This window comes from Sorex araneus, chromosome 6, assembly GCF_027595985.1.
Source record: "Sorex araneus isolate mSorAra2 chromosome 6, mSorAra2.pri, whole genome shotgun sequence".
Classification (NCBI taxonomy): domain Eukaryota; kingdom Metazoa; phylum Chordata; class Mammalia; order Eulipotyphla; family Soricidae; genus Sorex; species Sorex araneus.
In genome coordinates, this window is record NC_073307.1 from 166130183 (window position 1) to 166152012 (window position 21830).

Genomic DNA, 21830 nt, shown 5'->3' on the forward strand with positions numbered 1-21830 from the left:
CTGGGGCGATAGCACAGCGGGTAGGGCGTTTGCCTTGCATGAAGCTGACGCGGGTTCGATTCCCAGCATCCCATATGGTCCCCTAAGCACTGCCAGGAATAATTCCTGAGTGCAGAGCCAGGAGTAACCCCTGTGCATAGCCGGGTGTGACCCAAAAAGTGGAAAAAAAAAAAAAGAAATGTAGTGTTGCAATTTGGGGAGCATATGTTCAGGTCGAAAAGGGACAAAGTTGGGGTGTGTTTTCTCTTTCTTGATGGGAAGAAGTTGGAGCTGCTGATTATAAACTGAGCTCTTGATGCACTAACTGGTCTCTGAGTCTCGGGAGCCTGAGAGGGGCTGACAGTTCCATCACCTGCTAGACCCCCGGCGCGCCCAGCTCTGGGGTCTGCAAGGTGCCCACTGGAAGGTGGTAGGGGGATCATTCCAGGTGCAAGGGAAATTTAAGCGGAAATTAAAGGCGAAATGGGGGTGGGGCTTAACAATTCGACAGTGTCCCTTAAAGGGGCAGGCTCATCCTGGCTCCCGCCAAGAGCCAAGACTTTTCTGGAAAGCGGGAGTTACACATGAGAACAACCAGCAGCCTCCAACAAGCCTGGCCTGTCTGGTCCTGCACACCCGCAGGGCAGGGCAAGCACGGGGGGGGAGGGGCACTTTTCACAAGGGGAAACTGAGGCCCAGGCCAGCACTGCACTGGTTCCTCTGCTTTCAGGAAACCCTCACAGCCGGTGGCCCTGGTGAGGAGACACCTCAGCCACCAATGCCCGTGGTCTGGAACTGGGGGCGGGACGCCTGGTAAGGTTTTGAGACGCTTTGGGGCGTGCTGGCACCTCTGCTGGGCGCTGCTCCTGCCCAGGTCTCGGGGCTGACCCCACGGCCTGGACACGGCTCCTATGCATCGATCCTTTCCCCTGGGAGCCCTGTCCACCCCTGAGGCCCAACCCAGCCCTGCCCGGAACCCAGGCGCTGTCGGGCAGGACCCCAGCCCGTGGCCACAGCCCCACGCCATGCAGGTTTGCTCTGACCCCCTTCCTGGGACAATCTGGCTAAAACTGTGCCCCCACCCATTCGGCTCTGGCAGATCAAGGCTGGCGCTGTGCAGAGTGGGGGGCACCAAGGGGGAGGAGAGGGGAGGCCACAGGCCTTTGGGGTTCCCGAGGGCCGCGTTGTGGGAGCAGGAAGTGGGGCAAAGGTCACCCGCCATGCAGGTGCCAAGCCTTACCCGCCTTATCTGGGGAACTGTGGGCGGGCGGCAGGCGTGCCAGCTCCTGGGAAGTGCCCTGCGGCCCCAGGAGGGGGGTGTGGGGACAACGGGAGGGGAGCGCTCCCGTCCTGCAGGAAGCCGGGGAGCCCCAGGGCAGCACCCACAGGCCCTGACCGTGGGGCTCCCTCGGGGTCGCCTGGCCCCAGAGCTCTGCCTCTCCCCCGCGGGGGTCCCCAGCAGAGGAATCCCAGGGACGCGTGGTCCTAGTGACACCCCCTCCAGCACCTGCCGTTTGTCCTTTTCCATCTGGGGGGTCACACTTGGTGCTCGGGGCCCTTGCGCGCCCCGCCAGCACGTCCCCCTTCTCTTGGCTCTCTGGGCACCCCGACAGTGCCCTGTTCCTCAGGCTGGGCGGGGGGCCCGCTCCTGGTGACACCGCACGGGATGGCCGCGATCCCTACCGCTGTCCTGCCCTTACTATTTTTGGTGTGTGACACGGGGTCTGCGTGTCCCTAACAAGATGCCCCAAGTCCAGAGGAGGGACGGGCCTGGGGGTTCTGGCCCCAGGGGGTCGGGGACCCTAAAAACACGGTCACGTGTGGACAGTGGCAGAGCGTCTCTCCTGCTGGGCACTGCTGCCCGCGGCCTGCAGGGCGGGGAGGGCCGTGCGGGGCCTCAGGCCACACCAGGGGCCCCTGGCTCTGTGCCCGGCAGGGCAGGACGCAGCTGGGCTACAGGTGTGTTCCGGGCTGGGTGGGCCCAGCAGGGGTGCGGGGGGACGGGCCTCTTGCCCAGGACAGCTGTCCTCACCCCTGCTGTTGTGCAGAGCTGTGGACGGCCCTGGGGCCTCCTGCGCCTGCAAACCCACGTCACAGAGCTCGGCGCCCTCGCCTCTGCACCCCTGCACCCGGCCTCTCGGCGAGCAGACAGGGGCCCGACCCCAGCGGCCCCGCCCGCCTCTGCGCCTCGCGGAGACTCTTCCCCATGTGCCGGCCCAGCACACTGGCTGCCCTGCGCGTCCCTCAAGGCCGTCTGACCCGGGCTGTTGGGGCCAAGGCCGCGCCCTGCCTGTGAGGGGCACAGGCCCCGAACCCCGAGTCCCCACAAGAGCGGGTCCGACCTTCCACGGCGGGTCGGGGGGACAAGGTCACGCTCGGTCTGCTGGGCTGAGGGCGAGGTCACACTGACCTGACCACTCAGCTGGCCCTGGCCTCTCGGGGGGCTTGGCCAGTGGGGAGAGGCAGGGCAGTGCCACCCAGGTGTGCCCCCCAGAGCGGGCAGGCGGCACCCAGGCAAAGTCCACACCAGGCCCACACTGCACCCCACGAGCCAGGACTGCCCCCTGCTGGCCACGGAGGGCAGGACGGGGAGCCCAGGGAGCGGTGGGGGGTCCAGGGTCTGGCCATTCTTCTGGGGCCCCTGGAACTGCAGCGCAGCCCCCTGGCTGCCCCAAAGGACAAACGTGACCCAGGCACCAGAGGGGCCTCTAGCCCTGGTGGCACTGCCGAGCGCGGGGCCGGAGCGCGGGGACCCGCCCGCCCGAGTCCGCACCCTGAAGGGGAAGAGAACAAGGAGTCCCGGGCGGGGGAGGGGCCGGGCACAGGCTGACCTCACCCTCCTCGCCCAGAGGAGGAATCTGGATCCTTCCAGCGCCCCCGCACCCCCTCCCCGTGTGCTCCGGCCTGCCACCTGCCGGGTGGAGGGCGGCCAAGAACACAGGCTGGGCTCACACAAGCGTCCACTTCCGGCCCCGGGAGGCCGGGCCTGGAATTCTTTCTTTGTTTTCATTTTGTGAGGCCACAACCGGCAGGGCCTGGGGTCCCATGGGGCACCCAGGATCGACCCCGGGGTCTCTGTGTGCGCAGGCCCCGCCCGCGGCCCTTCCCAAGGTCCCGGGGGCCACTGTCTGCGAGGGTCCCACGCCCACGGCACTGAAGCTGGTTCACGTTCCCGCGGGGAGGCTCAGCACAGGCGAGGGGCGATCTCGATGGTGTTGATGCGGAGCACGGTCTGGGGGTTCACGATGACTGCGGGGAGAGGAGGGTCTCACACCCACGCCCGCCCTGGGCCTGCCCTGACTCACCCCTTCCCCAGCCACAGCCCCGCCCCCAACCCTCCTCTCAGCCCGAGGGCCAGCTCCCAGCCTCCGTGCCTCCCGGCCAAGCTGCCCCCCACCCCCCTCTCCACCCCAGAGGTGGCAGGTGGTGCCACATCTGCCCCACAGGCACTCAGGGGACCAAGCCACACCCGGGGCCTCAGCACCCCCTCCTGCCCCCCCCCCCCCGGCTTCCACTGGGGCAGTCTCGGCGGTCTCAAGGTCACACCCGTGACGCGGGGACCAGGAGGGATGACCTGAGGGGGAGGAGCCTGGGGAACCAGAGGCCGGAACCGAGGCGTGACTTGGCCCCCAGAGCCCCACCAGGTGCAGCCCGCGGCTTCTGCTGCTTCTCTGGGGCGTCTGTGCATGTGGGGGCTCACCCAGACCCCTGTGGGGAGACTCAGGGTCCCCTGGGGTCCCCGCCCCACCCTGAAGGCCCGGCTGCTCTCTCCACTCACTCTTCTTCCTCTGGTAGTTTTTCCTTTTCCTAAACTTCATGTTGATTTTCGGCCACGACTCCGTCTTTTCGATGATGGTGGCTTCCACGCGGACCAGGTCCCTCCTGCAGAGGGGCATGGTGAGCAGCGGGCCGTCCCCCTCCACGCGCCCTGCCCTGCGCACTGGACACGAGGGGAGGGGTGCTCCCCAAGGACCCCGGGACGGCTGCAGGGGCTGCCCTCGGGGCCCGGCGGGGCTCAGGGCTGCTCCTGCCTCCTGTGCTCAGGACGCGGTGCCGGCACCCAGCCTGGCAGCCTGGGACGGAGCCCAACCCCCCAAGGCCGTCTCTGGAGACTCGCACGCTGGCTGCCCCCACGTCCCCTCGCCCGCGCCAGGAGCCTCACCCCAGGAGTGGTTTCCCGAGTAGCGTGAAATTGTCAGCCCCGACCAGCAGGACCTGGAAGAAAAGGCGGTGGCCGGTGAGGGGGCCGCACCCAGCCCGGACGGGCCCCCCCAGCCACCGGGAAGGGCAGCGCCGTCTGCCCCACGATTCCCCGGTGCTGACGGGGGAGGGGCAAGAGGGGACGCGGCTGGACATGGTCGCCCTCGCTGCCGACTCCACAGAAACACAGGAACCGGGCCTGAGCCCCTCCCTCCTTGCAGACGCACCCCCACGTGCACCCCGGGGCGGCCTCTGTCCTCCTGGGCCGCCCTGGGTCTGGCCGTGGGCAGGGCTGGCTGGGCACAGCCCCACCCCCACAGGCAGCCGCGGCCTCACCTTCTCCAGCCGGATCCGCTCCCCGCACGGCACCTCCAGCTCGTTCTCGATCAGGATCAGGTCCTCGGACGTGACCTTCCACTGGTGGCCGGCGAAGTGGACCACGGCGAAGAGCCGGCCGTACTGGCCGCCCGCGATGAGCTCGTTCACCATCTGCACCACGGCTGCGGGAGGGAGAGTCCCCCCCAGCTGGGCAGGCGGCACTCGGGGCTCCGCTCCCTGGGCTGGGAGACCCGGAGCTGCCCCAGCACCCCAGCTCTCCCTGCACCCGTGTCCCCGTGCACAGCAAGGCAAGACGGGGCACCCCGCCCCCGCCCACTCTGGGTTCAGGGGCCGCTGGGGCCTCGGACGGGAGGCTGGGCTGCATAGGGGAGGGCAGCGCTGCCCTTACCGGCGTGATGGCGCGTCTCCTCGGCCGGATCCGGCAGAACCACGGCGGGCCAGGGCGGGGAGCTCAGGGATGTGGGGGGCACGTACCTGGAGTGACAAGCACGCACGCGTGACAGGCTGCAGGGGCACAACTCCAGGCACGGCCGTCCCCTGAGCCCAGGGGCCTGGACCTGCAATTCCAACCCCCCGTGCCCGACTTCCTTCCGGAGGGCACAGCGCCTTCTGAACGAGCAGGACATGCGCCTCCTCCCTGCATGCCTCCTGGGGCCAGGACCACCCTCCCCGCACCCTGGAACATGCTAAGGGTCTGAGAAAAAGTTTCAGAGAGGCGAGGAGACGGCTAAGAGGGTCACACGAGAGCCTTGCACAGGCCGAGAGTGACCCCCGCCGTGAGCTGAGAGCAGCCCTGCATGGGGCCCAGAAAATGAATTCAGATCAAACCCGAGAGTTCTCCCAAACCCCAACTCAGGGGGCTGCGTTTTTTTTTTTGGGGGGGGGAAATCACATTGAGTGGTGCTCAAGGCTTATTTCTGGTGGTGCTGGGGATCGAACCTGGGTCGGACACATGCAAGGCAGGCACCCTCCCCGCTAGTCTATCTCTCCGGCTCCGAGGTTGGACTTTTGAGCCAGTCCACTGACAGGGCATCCCCAGCCTGCACGGGGGTCTTACCCAGGTGGGAACGACCTGCTTGGCGAGCTGAAGCTTCTGGAAACGGGCCACAGGCAGGCTGAGGAGCAAGAGACAGGATCACTAGGGGCCTCGCGGTCTGGACCCGCGCTGGGTCAGGTCCGCATCGCGTCTCCCAGTGCCCCCAGTCCCCCTCCACTGCCAGCCCAGCCCAGCCCAGCCCAGCGCATGTCCCACATGGCCACTCTGTCCCTCTGAGTTGCTGGGCAGTTGGGTTATGGCTGTGTCAGTTGCTACTGACAGACACACTGCCCGACAGCAGCGAGTCCACTGCCCTAACGGTGACAGGGATGGGCTGCAGGTGGGGGCTCCTGCACACTGCAGAAGGGGACAGGTGTGTTCAGGGACGCGGGGACGCCTCAGGGGCGGGGCTTCGGGAGGAGGCGGGGTAAGGCTGAGGAAACAGGGCGGGGCAAGACTGAATGAGGGGCGGGGCTGAGAAAGCATATGGGCGGGGCTCCAGGAGGAGGCGGGGTAAGGCTGAGGGAGCAGGTGGGCAGGGCTTCAGGAAGAGGCGGGGTAAGACTGAGTGAGGGGCAGGGCTGGAAAGCAGGTGGGCGGGGCTTCGGGGAGGCGGGGTAAGGCTGAGGGCGGGGCGATGTTGAGGGGGCGGGGCGGGTGGGGCGGGGCTTCAGTGCAGAGCCTGGCAGCTGTCGCCTGTTCAGGCCTTGGGATCCAAGCAGGGCTCACATGGCCCCTGCTGGCAATCCTGGCTGTTTTCAATGCGGTTCACACGCCTTGTTCACACCTTTCGTGCTCAAGGGTAGGGTGTGCTGGAGAGAGAGTATTGAGCGGTGCACTCGCTCTGCACGCGGGAGGCCGGGGTTGGCTCCCCGACGCCACTCGGTCCTCTGAGCACCCAGGCCCAGCACCTCCAGGTGTGACCCCCAAGCCCAAAGCAAATCACCCCCGAGCAGCCCGTCCCGGGGTGGGCGCCTGGGTTTGGCCCCAGGCTACTCCTCGGGCAACTGCATCAGGACAGTGGGTCCCCAAACAGGTGACCCACCGGCCGAACCTGGCCACCCGCGTCTCACAGGCACCCCCAGTCCTGACCTCCACCCCCAATACCCCTTCTGCTACACCTCCCCAAGCCCTGCCCCGCAGGCGCTGTGTGAGGCTTCTCCTCTGCGTCCCCATTCTCAGCAACGCCCCACACCGCGTGGGGGCTCGCCCCCACCCTCCCCTCGCCCCTCTCTCCAGTGCTCCCCGCTTCCCACCCTTGGCTGCCCCGTCTTTCAGCACATGGGCATGCTGTGCCTCGGATCCTGGCCCGGGACGGCTCTCGGCCCCCAATAAGGCGGGTAATTCCCACCAGGATCCCCCACAAAGGGCAGCTGACAGGGCCCTCTCCAGTGGCCTCTGGAGGAACCTTCTGTCTGCCCCGGGGGCAGGGCTGGGCAGTGGGCAGCGCCCCGGAACGGGCTCCAAGGTCTCCCAGCTCCCAGAGCCCCACGGCAAAGCAGGGCGAGAGTGCTCGGTCCCCGCGGACGGCAGGTGGCAGCCACGCTGCAAGGGCACCTCGTGCCCCGGGCGCACAGGGAGGCGTCCGCTGCCAGCTCCTAACAAATCGCATCCACTTTGCTGTTCGGGGGCTCCTGGTGGCGCTCGGGGGCCCACGAGGTGCCGGGGATGGAAGCTGGGGCCCCGCCCCTTTCCCGCAACAGGGCGTGAGAGCCCCCTGCGAAAGGGGCAGCTCTCCCCTCGGCCAGCCGCCCGCGGCGCGGGGGACAGCGGCCCGGCACGTCCGCGGGCCCCGCCGTCTGCGTTACTGTCCGGGCCCGCCCGCTCTCCCGGGGGCCCTCCGCGTGGCCAGCACCCACGGCCGGCCGCGCCACGACCGGGACCCCGCCCCCACCGCCGCGCGGAGCCTCGAGGCGCACGGGCGCGCGCGCGGCGACGCCGGGGGGCTCGGCCCGCCCCGCCCCGCGCCCCGCGCCCGGGGCTCACCCGCTGCGGGCCGCGACGCCCTCGGGATGCGGCGGCCGCACGCCGACGCCAGCCGCGCCAGGGTGACCGGCAGCGCCGCCGCGCCCACGGCCGCCGCCATCTTCCCCGACCCCGCCGGAAGCGGAAGTGGGAACGGCGCGGACCCGGTCCGGCGACGCACCGCGCCCGGCCGGAAACACCGAGAGGAGAGGGTGGGGGGGTCCCGCGCTGCGTCGGGCCGGGCTGGCTGCGGGCGCCGCTGGGCATCAGCAGCAGCAGCAGCAGCCATGGACTCGGCGGCCGTGGAGAGTTTCGTGGCCAAGCAACTGGACCTGCTGGAGCTCGAGAGGGACGCGGAGGTGGAGGAGCGCAGGTACGGCCGCCCGTGCCCGTCCTGCCCCGTCCGGGACCCGGCTTTGCGCGGCCGCTCACCCCGGGTCCCCAGTGGGACCCCGGGCACGTGGAGCCGGAGCCCGAGGCCCGGGAAGACCGTCCCACCGAGGCAGCGCTGTGTTTTCTTGACCCGATGCTCCCAGGTCCTGCCGGTGCCCCCGTGCTGTGTGACCTCGGGCCGGGGTGCTCCCCTCTCGGAGCCTCTGTGCTCCCAGCTGACATCTGGCCCGTACAGAGGTTGAAGAGTTTGTACCACCAGTGGCTCAGCTTCTCACTAAGTCACCCGCCTAGCCGTGCCCCCCAGGCCCCCATCTCTGGAGGCCGGCACCTCCCGGGGCAGCCCCCAAGTGGGAGGGAACAGAATCCCCAGGCACCCCGCATGCTGGCAGGGGCAGGGGGTGCCCCAGCGGAGGGGCAGCTGCAGAGGGGCCCGGGGCGTCCACGTCCGGGGCGTCTCTTTTAGCATCTCTGGGCTAAAAGGCAGAGTGACGTGACCTGGTGGCACTCCCAAGTATGGAAGGGGCACTGAGGCAGAGAGGTCAGTGCCCAGCGCCGGGAGCACAGCTGGGGAGCATCCGTGGCATCAGGATTAGGCCTCAGGCTTTGTGCTGCTCATTTTCCTCGGAGCGTGGGGGCGACTCTCGGGCGAGGTTGGAGGCCCCCCTGTCCTCGGGAACCAAAAGGACCCCCCTCTGTTCTGGCTGTCAGGCGGGCAGTTGCGTCCAGCCTCAGTGTCCTCCCCTGTATAATGGGCGTTGTTCCTGCCTGCCGGTTGGTGGTGAGGCTGAGCGGAGCACCCTAAGTCCCAGGGAGGAGCCGGGGCACAGGGACGTTGGGGCCAGGGTCTGCACGCGGGACCCTGTGCCGTGCGGCCCTGGCTGCGGGGTGCGGAGGTCAGCGGGGGCGGAGGCACCGGGGTCCCGGTCTGCACGACCCAGGCTGAGCCCCGGGCTCCCGGTGGCTGGCGGAGGGGAGGGCGCGGGACGGCCACCGCAGAGGCCGGCTCGAACCCGGGCCCGGGGCCTTCCAGGTGCTGGCAGGAGAGCGTGTCTCCCAGGGAGCTGCAGAGCCGCGGCGTGTGTCTGCTGAAGCTGCAGGTGTCGGGCCAGCGCACCGGACTCTACGGGCGGCTGCTGGTCACGCTGGAGCCCCGGAGGGGCGGCGCCCCGGCACTGCCGAGCAACAGCTTCACTTCCGGTCGGTGGCGTCGCGCTCTTTGCAGGGGGGGCGGGGTCTGGCAGGGGTCTCCTCGGTGGGCCCCTGGGGTCCCCGGTGCCAAGCAGGTGCGGAACCAGCCACTGGCCGCGGCGGACTCTGAGGGTCTGGCAGGGCTCAGGACTCTGTGGCCCTCCGCCCACTCTTGTTTTCACTTATTTTTTTTGTTGGGGGGGTCACACCCTGCGATGCTCAGGGCTTCCTCCTGGCTCTGTGCTCAGTAATCACTCTGGGTGGGGCTCGGGGAACCAGGCCGGTGCCCTCCCTGCTGTACTCACCCGGGCCCCACCGCCTCCCCCTCTTCTAAAAAACCAAGCCAAACCGTGCCGCACCCTGGAAATCTTCCTTTTTGGGGGGAGCACACAGAGAGCACCCCTACCTGCAGGGGAGGGCGCGTGAGGGGCCGCGTGTGTGGCCCCGGGCTATCCCCCAGCGCGTGGCCCAGCAACCCGGATTGCGTCCCGGCCCCCCCCTCCCCCCCCGCCCCGACTGGGGGCCCTGGGCTTGCCTCAGATGTTGACGTGACTCAGTGCGACTTTCTCGACAGCTGACTCCGGGCAGTATGGCAGGGGCGGGGTGATGAAACTGGGTCCCGTTCACGGTGGCCACAGGGACATCTCCCACCCCACACTGTCCCCCGTGGCAGCCCGTGGGTGGGGCGCAGGCTACTGCCGTGTCCCCGTGGCTCCCTGCAGCCACCATGCCGGAGGGCGGGACCGTCAGAAGTGGTGCCCAGGCCACGGACCAGTGGCAGTCGTGCTGGACCTGGCCCGGAGCCGCAGAGTGACACCATTGCCCACTCCGGCCGTTCCAGAAAAGTCTCTCATCCTGCTTCGGGGGGACCGAGCCTTCGCCTTCGCTCACTGGGACCAAAGGGACCGAAGGAGGTGGCGGGGGTCCCCACAGTGCATGTCCCCAGTTCCATGCGATTGGGCAGGGGCACATCCGTGAGGGTGTTGGGGGCGAGGGGTGAGAGGGCGCCTTGTGACCTAGAATAGGGTGTCGCATGGCTGCTCTGGGGGCTCTGGGTGGGTGTCCCCGCAGGGCCCTGTGCCTCCAGGAGGGGGCAGTGTTCTTCAGGGCCACAGGGAAGCTCTGGGCCACCTGTGATGCCCCACACGGCTCCCCCTCAGGCCGTGCCCTGCCCACCCATGTCCAGTCTGAGGGTCAGCTCCCCCGGCCCCTGCAGCTGTCCCCCAGCTGTGTGGCCTTTCCGGACAGCCCTGAGCACTGACCTCTGATCCCGGGCTTCTCCCACGGGGGCTGGCACGGAGGAGGAGCCTCGGGGGTGTGTGGGGGTCGGACCAGGGCCTCCACCCCCAGAGCCTCGTTCCTGTGTCCGGTGGCTGGTCCCTTGCCTTGGGCCAGGCGTCCCCGGGCGGTTGTTGGTTCCAGCTGCAGCCTGACTGCTCTGGCTCCCTCGAGACAGTGGCTGGGACGTCACATGTGTGAGGAATTGGGGTGTCAGATGGCTCATGCTCAGGCGGGTGGAACTAAGTTTTCCCTGTGCAGGTGACATCGTGGGTCTGTACGAAGCCCAGGGGGACAGCCCGCTGGCCACGGGGACCCTGACCCGCATCACCTCGCGGTGCGTCACCGTGGCCTTTGACGAGTCCCAGGACTTCCAGCTGAGCTGTGACCAGGAGCACAGCTACCGGCTGCTGAAACTCGCCAACGACGTCACGTACAGGCGGCTGAAGAAGTAAGCGTGTGGGCCGGAAGTTCCCGTGAGGGCGCGGTCAGCCTCCCTCGGAGTGGCTCCTCCTGGCGCTGCCCTCGAGCTTCGGGGCCCCTTCGGGGCTCGGTGCAGGCGCGGCCTTCGCTGGTGCCCCAGTGCCTCCCCGCCCGCTCCCGTGCAGAGCCCTCGTCGCCCTGAGGAAGTGTCACTCCGGCCCCGCCTCCTCGCTCATCGACGTCCTCTTTGGGGGTTTGGCCCCCAGCGCTGCCGGCGAGCTCCGTAAGCAGGGCCGGGGGAGGTGGGTCTGCGGGTGCTGTGGGGACCGAGGCATGCGTGGAGCAGGAGCCGGGCCCTCTCCTGGCTTCGTCCCTGTGTCCTAAGACAGGAGCTCTCTAGTTCTTGGGCCCTGGAAATAGGGACAGCCCCAGTCCTGCGCGCTGGCAGTCTCTCGTCTCTTGTCTCTGGTCGTAACGCGACGCTTCTCCAGTCCACACCTGTGAGACGGTTCGTGCGCAGCCGGGACGGACGGGCATGGGACTAGAGCAGCGGAGAAACTTGGGATGGAACCACTGGGAAACCTGCCAAGGCGCGGCCGCCTCTCTCCTTCCACACAGGGCACTGCGTCCACACACACGGACACTCACGCACAACCGTGCACACTCATGCTTTCATACACTCACACATATGCTCAGTTAAATACGTGATACTCATGTGCTATCACAAACGTGCACACAAGTGCATGTATGTGTATAAACGTGCATGTATGTGTATACAGTCACGTGTACACACAGATGTGCACACATACATGCATGGCCACACACATACATGTGCATCATGCTCACAGATATGGTCGCATGCATACATACACTCACACATGCACACACACAGAGGCCTGGCCCCACACACATATGTGCACACTCAAACATGCATTCACAACACAGTGGCTCTCAGACAGGACACTGAGGTGTTCTGAAACTTTCTTGGTCTTCCCTGCCCCTGAATCTGGTCCGGCAGTGTCCCCTCGCCTGCCGGGAGCACCTGCAGGGCTTCAGATACTGTTGCGGGCGGGTGGGTGCAGCCTGAACAGGGCGCCTGTTCGCTCGCTCCTGGTTTGTTCTGCGCTGCTGGGATGGAGCCAGCAGCTCGGCCTCTCTGTGCCCTGAGCCCGAGCAGGCGGTTTGACGGCAGAGCTGGGGGGCATGGGGGGTCGTAGCACAGCGCCCGGGGGTGGTCAGCCCGGGGCATCTGTTCAAAGAAGGAGCCTCGCTGGGAGCATCCCGGGTGGAGCACGTGCCGTGCCGAGCCTCTGGGTTCCACCCAGCACCGCCCCGGGCCCGGAAAGGTCCCGTCCGCGGCCTCTCTGCCTCTCGCCGCTGCTGTCTGGACAGCGGGGGGCGGGGGGGTGCCCGCCCGTCACCTCAGCAGCCCTGGCCCACAGCTGCTTTCCGAGCAGCTCTGTCTCACCACAGGAGCCTGCAGTGACCAGCAGTTCCCCTGGTCACCCCTGGCTTCGGGGAGAGACCGCCCGGCAGAGGCTCGTGTAATCTCGGGCAGATTGTTCCGGAAGCAGCCACGACCCACACAGGGCCCTGCGCACCCCCAGGAGAGCAGACGGGGCGGGTGTGAGACGCTGCTGGCCTTCCCCTCTCCACAGAGCCGCCGCGCTCTGTGGGCCTCAGAGTGGGGGCTCCCAGGGTCAGGGGGAACCTTCCCGCCCCTCTGACTCCACCTTAACGCCCCCTCCCACACACACCTTCCCTGCAGCCCCGCTGGCCCTTGGAAACGCCTCCCTGGACGCCTCGCAGCAGGAAGCTGTTCGCTTTGCTCTGTCGCAGAAGGAGCTGGCCATCATCCACGGGCCCCCTGGCACGGGGAAGACCACCACGGTGGTGGAGATCATCCAGCAGGCGGTCAAGCAGGGCCTGAAGGTGGGTCCTGGTGGGTGGCACGCACAGGCCCCGCCCCCTCCGGGTTTGGAGACGAGTCCGTGCCGAGAAGGGTCCCAGGACCTCTGGAGTGCAGCAGCTTGGGGCCCAGGGCCACCCACCCCGCATCTGCAGCCCCAGGCCAGATGTGGGGGGACAGGCGCCCCCAGGGCCTGGGTGTGCCCTGCGGGCTGGGGGGCTCCAGGCTCCACATTCTGGCTCCCGGGATGTGCCGTAATATCGCATGTTATTGTTCATGTGGCATGTTTTTGGCAGGGTGGGAACCCCCTGAGGGGTGCAGGGAATCTGGCGCCAGTCCCGTGGGTCCTGGCCCTCTGGGCAAGCTGATGCTGGGGCCCGAGGCCGCGACGCTCGTGATCTGCAGCATTGCCAGGGACAACCAGGCCTCCCCTGGTGACGCTGGGGACCCTGCAGCACAGGAGCTGTGGCCCAGCTGGTAACGCTTTGGGAACGCCATTCTGAGCCCGTTTGCAGCCACGTTTTTGGGGTGCCTCCTGTGGAGCAGGCACGGTTCTGAATGCCGCGTAGGAGGCCCCCTGGGTCCCAGGGCCGAGGCGTGTGTGGGACCCCAGTCCCAGAGGCAGTATGCCATGGGGCCAGGTGCTGAGCGTGCAGGGGCCCTGGGGGGGGGGGCGGCAGGGACCCTGTCCTCTGGGTCCCACAGAGCAGGGTCTCAGCTCTGACCAGAGCAGAGCTGGTGGCAGGATGGGGCATCCAGGCAGCGTGCAGGGAGGCCCCTCTGCATGCTGACCGCCCCTGTGCCCCACGCTGCAGAGCTGAGGGCAGATTCATGGGTGAGTCCCTGGCGCTGCCCTGCCAGGAGGGGGCAGTGCTGGCCGGGGTCTCCGTTGTCCTGGTGTTGGTCCCGGGACAGACTGGCTGTGTGAGTCCTGCCAGCCTCGCCGCTCTGGGGCACCTTTGTCTGTCTGAGGGCCGCAGGCATCCTCGTTCTCGGAAAGGCCCGGAACCTGCCCCTCCGCGCCCGCAGGTCCTGTGCTGCGCGCCCTCCAACGTGGCGGTGGACAACCTCGTGGAGCGGCTGGCGCGCTGCCCGCTGCGGCTGCTGCGCCTGGGGCACCCGGCCCGCCTGCTGGACTCCATCCAGCAGCACTGCCTGGACGCCGTGCTGGCCCGCGCCGACCACGCCCGCATCGTGGCCGACATCCGCCAGGACATCGACCGGGTGCTGGTAGGGCCCGCGCCGCCCCGAGCTGGCCCGGCCACCCCGAGGGAGGCGTCCCCGGGCGGGCGAGCGTGGAGTCTCTTGGAAGGAGGGAGCGGGCTGCATGTGGGGGCCGCGGGGTCCCGCATCCTGGCCCTGCGCCGACGGGCAGGGCGTGTCTCGGGCGCCCCCTGCAGGCGAGCAGCAGGAGCGCGCGCGACGCGAGGGAGAAGCACGGCCTGCGCGGGGAGGTGCGGCTGCTGCGGCGGGAGCTGCGGGAGCGCGAGGAGGCGGCCGTGCTGGCCAGCCTGAGGGCGGCGGACGTGGTCCTGGCCACCAACACCGGTGAGAGGTCCTCACCGCGACTGCAGCTCGGAGGGGCTGTCCGGGACGGAGGGGGGCACCCCCGAGCGGGCTTCGGGGAGCGTGTGCCCCGGAGTGCCAGCCTGGTGGGCGTGGGCTCCCCCTCTCCCAGGTTCTTTCAGCTGCTTTTGTTTGCGGGCGCGCTCGGCGGCTCAGGGGGCGCTGAGGAGGTGGGCTGCTCCCTGTGCCGCCTGATGACCGCGGGCTCCGTTTCCCTGCAGGGGCTTCCCCCGACGGCCCCCTGAAGCTGCTGCCTGAGGGCCACTTTGACATGGTCGTCATCGACGAGTGCGCCCAGGCCCTGGAAGCCAGCTGCTGGATCCCCCTGCTGCAGGCCAGGAAGTGCGTCCTGGCCGGAGACCACAAGCAGCTGCCGCCCACTGTCGTCTCCCACAGGTCTGTCCGCGGCCCCGCCCACTGCCTCACAGCCCCGCCCACCCCACCAACAGGCCTGAGGCCCCGCCCACTGCCAACCACAACTCCGCCCCCGAGCCCGCCCACTGCCTCATGGCCCCGCCCACTGCCAACCACAACTCCTCCCTTTTCCCTGCCTACTGTCTCACGGTCCCCGTGGCCCCACCCACTCGTAGATAGGCCCTTGGCCCCTCCCACTACTGGCCACAACTCCACCCTCAGTCCCGCCCACTTGCAGAGAGACCTTGGTGCCCGTGGCCCCGCCCATCCCAGGCCCTTGGCCCCGCCCACTGCCTGTCACAGCTCCGCCCACTCAGCTCCGTTTTCAGATTTGCCCAGTCTCTCGGGTGGCCCTTGGCCATGCCCACTGTTTCAGGCCCACCCCGTCACCTCACTGACCTCCCTCGGCCGGCCGGACCACTGTCTCTCTTCTGCCTTCTGCCCTCTCAGTGTCTCTGCTCCGCCCACGGCCCCGCCCTCTCACCCGGCTGTGCCCATGTGCACCCTTGGCCCCTGACCACTCACGGGTCTGCTCTCAGCCCCGCCCTCCCCACCCACTGTCGCCTTAGTGGCCTCTGTCCTCTGTACTTCCCCATCACTGTGCCTCCCCATGGGCGCATCTGCCTGATGGGCGTGCTCAGCCCCAGGCGCCTGAACCTAGATTGGGGCTCCTGGGGGTTGGGGTGCAAGGGCCTGGTCCTCCAGCACCCCCAGCAGGCAGGCTGCTCAGCTTCTTCCCCAGTGGAGCCCCTGGGGAGCCCTCATGGCTGCACCCAGCTGGGGAGCCCCTTGGTAGGTGCCACCCAGCGGCTCCAGCCTCACGATGACCCCGCACTCCTCCCGGCCCCAGCCCAGTCCCATCATCCCCGCCTGGGCCACCCCTCCCCCAGGTCTCGCGTGGGCACAGCACCCTTCAGTTGGCTCCGGGGCGGGGGGCGGGTCATGGTCCTTTCCTGCTGAGCCCGTCACTCCAGCAGGGCACCGTGTCCCTGGGTTCATCCTCCAGTTAAACGGGGCGTCTCTGACACGGGGGGCGGGGGACAGGGCCTCAGAGCTCGGCCTTCTCTAAGCCAGCCGCAAAGCCCAGCCCCGGGTGGACCCGTCTCTCTCGGCACCCCGGGGCTCTGCAGCCAGCCGGCCTGGCCGGGTCCTGGCACCGCAGCTGGTGTCGGGGCGGCCCCAGCTGGCAGCTGGGGATGGGAGTTTCCGGGTGTGCTGTGTCGAGGGCCTTCGTGAGCGTCTGGAGGTCGGGGTGCCCGCGGGCCAGCTGCCGTTGCCAACTGTTCTCTCCCCGTGGACGCCTGAGCCCAGAGCTGCTCGCGTCCGTGGCTTTAGTCGTGGGGGGCGTGGGCCTGAGTCCCTTCTGGAGTTTTCCCGGGGGGTGTGGGGGATTCTCTGCCATCCAGCTCCGGGAGACGCCCACGTCCCTGGGCTGCCGGCCCCTCCCGTCCCACCAGACCAGACCGCCCCCCTCTGGGTGCACCCTGTGATGCGGGGTCACTGGGCCATCCAGGCAGTCTCCCCAACCAGAGTCCCTCCTGCCCGCGTCTGCCAGGGCACGCCCGGGCCTGGGATGAGGAGCTGGGCGCCTGGGCCCCTGGCGAGGGGGGCCGAGCTGGCCTTGGAGGCGGGGGACGCTCAGGCCTCCGTCCCGGCGCAGGGCGGCGCAGGCAGGGCTGGCCCTCAGCCTCATGGAGCGGCTGGCGGAGGCGCACGGGGCCGCGGCGGTCCGGATGCTGACGACGCAGTACCGCATGCACGGGGCCATCATGCGCTGGGCCTCCGACGCGCTCTACGGCGGCCAGCTCACGGCACACCCCTCCGTGGCCCAACACCTCCTGCGGTGAGCGACTCCGGCTGCGCCCCTGCCCCCAGCCCCACACCCCTGCCCCCAGCCGGCGGCGCCCCCCCCCACGGGGGCGGGATTCGGGCTGGGCCTCACCTGCGCCTCACCTGCGCGCAGAGACCTCCCCGGTGTGGCCGCCACGGAGGAGACGGGCCTGGCCCTGCTGCTGGTGGACACGGCCGGCTGCGGGCTGCTGGAGCTGGACGAGGACGACGAGCAGTCCAGGGGCAACCCCGGTAAGCCGCGGCGGCCGTGAGGGTGGGCCGGGGTGGGGGCAGCCTGCTCCCGGGGGCTGAGGGCAGCTGGCCACTCCGGCCCTCTCGCCTCTGGCCCCAAGGCAGCATCCTGAGGCGGGTCTGCGGGGGGCGCCTAGACACCGAGGCCCCGCCCCTCCTGCCCCACAGGCGAGGTGCGCCTGGTGGACCTGCATGTGCAGGCCCTGGTGGACGCCAGGGTCCAGCCGAGGGACATCGCCGTCATCACGCCGTACCACCGCCAGGTGCGTTGGGGCACAGAGGACCCCAGCCCAGCAGGGCCGAGCACACAGGGGGCTCTATTGGGTCTTGGCCCTGAAAACGCCCGGGTAGAACCAGCCACATCCAGCGGGTACCAGGACCCAGGGGCATTTGGAGCAAGTCTGGCCGCTTCCCCCCACCCCTGCCTGCCCCTCACCTCACCTTCCGTCCACCTGTCCATCTACGCACCCGTCTGTCCATCTTTCCTCCTTTCTGCCTCACCTGTCCATCTGCCTGTCCACCCTCCCACCTGTCCATCCGTCTGTCCATCCCCTGACCTGTTTGCCCATCTGTCCGCCTTCCCACTGCGCCTCTCCGTCCACCCCTGTCTTGTCTGTCTGCCCTCCTCGCTGGCTCTGCCTTCGCCCAGCCCGGCCTCTCCCCTGTCCCTCCCCAAGGCCACCCTCTGCTGGCTGTGCTCCTGGGGTCACTCTCCACGTGACCGCCACAGGGAGTGGGGGGCTCAGTATGGCCTCAGGGGCTGGCCATGGACCTGCTGCCCCTGGTCCCACCCCCTGTCCAGCAGGCGCTCCCTAGCGGGCTCTGGGGCGGGGGCTGGCGCCTGGTACTGGGTTCGGGCGGGCTCTAAGGCCGCTGTTCCAGGTGGACCTGCTGCGCCAGAGCCTGGCGGCCCGGCACCCCGAGCTGGAGATCAAGTCAGTGGACGGCTTCCAGGGCCGGGAGAAGGAGGCCGTGGTCCTGTCCCTGGTCCGGTCCAACAGGACAGGTACGGCCGGGTCCCCTGCCCAGCAGCCCCAGGGGTGTGGGGGGAGCAGACCCCCGGGACGGTGGGGCCTCCCGGCCTCCCCCCCCTCCTGAGCCGCGCCCACCCTGCAGGTGAGGTGGGCTTCCTCGCCGAGGACCGGCGCCTCAACGTGGCCGTCACCCGCGCCCGGCGCCACGTGGCCCTGATCTGCGACTCGCACACGGCCGGCCAGCACCCCTTCCTCAGGCGCCTGCTCGACCACTTCGCCGAGCACGGGGAGGTGCGCACGGCCTTCGAGTACCTGGACGACCTCGTGCCCGAAAACTACTCCCACCAGCGGGCCCAGGCCCCCGGCCCGCGGGGCGCCCGGCGAGGCGGCGCGGCAGTGGCCGGGAAGCCTGCGGGGAGGCGGCCCGAGAAGGGCGCCGCGGCGGGGGCCAGGCGGGAGCGGAAGAAGCCGGGCCCCGGGGCCCCGTCTCGGACTCAGCCCAGCCGTGACGGCGACGGGGCCGAGGGCTTCCGGGCCCAGCTGCTGGCCTTCTTGGCCAGCGAGCGGACACAGCTGCCCTTCCCCGCCACACTGAGCCCCCTGGACCGGCTGCGCGTCCACCAGCTGGCCGAGGAGCTGGGCCTGCGGCACGACAGCAGCGGGGAGGGCGCACAGCGCTTCATCACCATCAGCAAACGGGCGCCCGCGGCAGGGGCCGCCCCCGCAAGCCCTGCGCCCCCCGCCAGCCCCGCCCTCCCCACCAACCCCACGCCCCCCGCCGCCCCCGCCAGCCCCAAGACCCCCGCCAGCCCCGCCCTCCCCGCCAACCCCACGCCCCCCGCCCTCCCCGCGCCCCCCAGCCCGGCTCAGGCTGAGCCCCCCGCTGCAGAGGCCAGAGGCCCCGGGCCGGCCCCGCCCGACCTGAAGGCGCTGCATCAGGAGAGGCTGCAGAGGGGGCGCGGCCGGCAGGAGCCGCCGGCCAGGGAAGGGGCGCGCAAGGCCCCCCAGAAAAGCAAGAAGAAAGAGCCCAAGGGTAAGCCAGTGCCCCCAGGCTGTGCCCAGGGCCGACATCCCTCTGGGGCAGGGGGTGGGCTCGCCCTCGGGGCAGGGCCGGCGTGGGGCGAGGGGCCCGGGTGCAATCCCAGACACCCCCGCTCTCGGCGCTGCGCCCAGCCCGGGCCTCCCCCGGTGTGACCACACACAGTCTCACTCCCGAGAGCGGCGCTGACCCCTGCTGACCCAGGCTTCCGTTCTGGGCCTGTGACACATCAGCCCACACGGTGGCAGGAATGACGTGGCCGGCCACCCCCCGGGGAGGGAAAGCCGCTTTGGCCCCCTGAAGTGCTGAGATGGGACCGGGGCAGCGCTGGGGGCGAGGGGCCGGTTCTTAGCAGCCCTGCCCGGGGCCACCCCCGTCCCAGCACGACCGGCTGTGGCCCCCAGACCCAAGCAGACAGAGCCGGAGCCTGAGCCTTGTGGGGACAGCCGTGAGGGGGCCCCCCGCCCGAACCCGGGCCGTGTCCCGGGCGACTTCCAGCCACGCGGTTCACGGCCTCTCCCCGCCCGAGTCCAGCTGCCCGTCCCCGCAGCTGGGGCTCATCTCTAGGGGGGCCGCCAGTGCTCCCGGCCTGCCCAGAGTGCTGGGGCCGGGCGAGGGCCGGGCTCCCGCCTGGGGCGCCCACGCTCTCGGCCACCCTTGGGTGCTCGCGCTGTCCCTGCCCGGGGCTCAGCCGCCCCCCCCCACCCCCCGCCCCATCGTCCTCCCAGCGCTGGCCGGTGGCTGGGGCTCTGGGGTCCTGCGTCCATCCTTCCGTCCTGACTCCTGCCCTGGGCCGGCCTTTGTGCCCCCTGCACCTGGCCAGCTTGGGGGACACTGTCTCGGGGCCTCCCCCGCAGCCCCGCGCGCCCCGATGGCGCGTGGTGTCTCAACCCCCGCAACCCCCGTGACTGTGGCTTCCTCTGCCCGCCCGGCCCGCGCCCTGCGTGCTGTGCTCAGGGGCGCCCCCAGCACTGGGCGGGGGTTTCCCGGGCCCCCCGCAGACCCCCGCCCACCCGGCTCTCCCTGCAGGGCCCGCGGCCCCGGAGCTGCCGGGCGGGGACGACTTTGACGCGCTCATCTCGGCGGCCGTGAAGGCCGACAGCACGTGCGGGATGCCCAGCTGTGCGGCCAGCGTGGTGACCCTGGGCCAGCTGTGCGCCCACTGCAACCGCCGCTACTGCCTCAGCCACCACCTGCCCGAGGTAGCCCCAGCTGCCCCCCACCAGGGCCCACATGGGCTGGGTCCCCTCTTGCCCAGAGCTGGGGCCTGGGGAGCAGAATGTGGGGCCCTGATGGACAACCCGCAGGCAGTCGTGGCCTGAATGCCCGGGGCCAAGCCTGGCTGGCTGCCTGGAGGAAGGGGCCCTGGGGGCGGGGCCTGGCCATGAGAGGGGAGTGTCGGGCCTCGTCCCGCTGTGGCGCTGGTGTGGGTGGGGCCTTGTGGGAGGGGGTCAGGCCAGTGGCTGTGAGCACGTCTGCGGGGTCTCCCGGCCGCACACCCCCTCTGCGCCTGCGCCGGGAGGAGGCCCCCCCCCCTCCCCGCGGGGCTGAGCACTGACAGCCGTGTCCCCCCAGGTCCACGGCTGCGGGGAGCGGGCGCGCGCCCACGCCCGGCAGCGGATCAGCCGGGAGGGGGTCCTGTACCCCGGCAGCGGGCCCCGCGAGCGCGGCCTGGACGCCGCCAAGCGCGCGCAGCTGCAGCGGAAGCTGGACCGGAGGCTGGACGAGCTCAGCAGCCAGAGGCAGAGCCGCAGGAGGGACCGGAAGTGAGGTGGCCGCTGGGCCCGCCCCAGGTGGTCACTGCACCCGGCTCCGGCCGGCCTCGGGGGAGAGAGCCACCCCCTCCTGGGCCCTCAGAAGCACAGATGGACACGCGCTGACCCAGCCTCAGGCTTGGGCCTGTCGCTGGCATCTCGGCTAGGCAACAACCAAATAAACAAACAGACGCACAGTGGCCCCAGCCTCGACTTGTCCCTCCCAGGTGGCAGCGCCGCCCAGTGGGTGGGGCCGCAGCGGGCGGAGTCCCGGGCGCCTGCTAGGAGGAGGTGTGTTTTGGGTCGTAAACCTAATCCGGGGGCCGTGGGGACCAGGAAGCTCTCGCCCACGCCACGTGTCCAGGAGCGTGCCAGCTGGCGTCAGCAGGGCTACGGGTTTCCACGGGGTCCACACGGGTGCTGGAAGAAAGACCTGCCTGTGCCTCCACGGGGACCAGTAGCCACCCCCACGCCGCCTGGTGGCAGACTCCTGGATGCAGCCACACCTGACGCCTCCCACTTCTGCCCAGCATCCGGAACGAGTCCACTTTCCGGTGGAGAGGGCCAGCCTCAGATTTCTGTCGCTGCGGTTCTAAGGGTCACTCTTTACCTGGGGTGCCCACCGCTGTTCCTGGGGTGAGCCCCCGCCCCACGCAGGCTGTGCGGGGTTGGGGTGTTGACTCGCTGAGAGAATCCTGCCTTTCCCGCGGCTGTGGCCCCAGTCGAGGCTCCAGGCAGAGAAGGGGTGGGGGGTGTGGGGGCAGGAGGCGGGGGTGTCCGTGAGCCTGTGACTGGCCGCAGCCCCTTCGTCATCAAGCCAGCGCCCCCATAAAAGCCCCCGCTGTGCCCCCACAGCCACGCCCCCTCCCTGCCTCCCTGCCCCGGGCCACCCAGCGAGAGCCCGTGCAGAGTGGGCTGGCGTGTTCCAGCCGTGCCCTCCCCAAGCCCCCCTGTTCCCCTCCACGGCCCCAGGCCTCAGTTTCTCTGCTCGGGTGGGCTGTGGTGAGGCTCGAAGCTCTACAGCCCAGGGACAGTTAGTCATGGCCTTCCTGGGTCCAGGCCCAGGCGGGGCGCCCGGGCCAGAGGGAGTGAGGGGCCCAGCCGGACTCTCTCAGCCCCGCACAGCCGCTGGGCGCATCTCCGGCCCGGCCAGGGCCTCCACATGGGCGGAGGGGCCCCCTTTACACCCGAGCTCTAACCTGGCACTTAAAAGGAGTCGGGTTCTGTGCCAGGAGTTTTGAAAATGCTGCCACCTTATTTGGTCTGGAAACTTCTCTGCTCAGGGGAAAAG

At 69.6% G+C, this 21830-nt stretch overlaps 2 protein-coding genes across 2 annotated transcripts; one reads left to right on the plus strand and one right to left on the minus strand.

Annotated features, from left to right (window-relative positions):
- Positions 1–2938: 2938 nt before the first annotated feature.
- On the minus strand, positions 2939–7674 carry MRPL21 (mitochondrial ribosomal protein L21). The gene is made up of 7 exons (XM_055144124.1): positions 7541–7674; positions 5576–5633; positions 4907–4992; positions 4516–4679; positions 4142–4194; positions 3758–3861; positions 2939–3228 (listed from the first exon to the last, which is right to left on the minus strand). Exons 1-7 carry the CDS (start codon positions 7638–7640, stop codon positions 3164–3166), a joined length of 630 nt encoding a protein of 209 aa, XP_055000099.1. The 5' UTR covers positions 7641–7674; the 3' UTR covers positions 2939–3163.
- A 65-nt stretch (positions 7675–7739) lies between these two features.
- On the plus strand, positions 7740–20739 carry IGHMBP2 (immunoglobulin mu DNA binding protein 2). The gene is made up of 15 exons (XM_055144110.1): positions 7740–7892; positions 8943–9109; positions 10640–10829; positions 10987–11084; positions 12570–12733; positions 13740–13940; positions 14111–14258; positions 14498–14672; positions 16351–16533; positions 16654–16772; positions 16941–17035; positions 17655–17778; positions 17889–18779; positions 19815–19987; positions 20361–20739. The coding sequence occupies exons 1-15, from the start codon at positions 7807–7809 to the stop codon at positions 20553–20555; spliced, it is 3009 nt and encodes a 1002-aa protein (XP_055000085.1). The 5' UTR covers positions 7740–7806; the 3' UTR covers positions 20556–20739.
- Positions 20740–21830: the final 1091 nt, after the last annotated feature.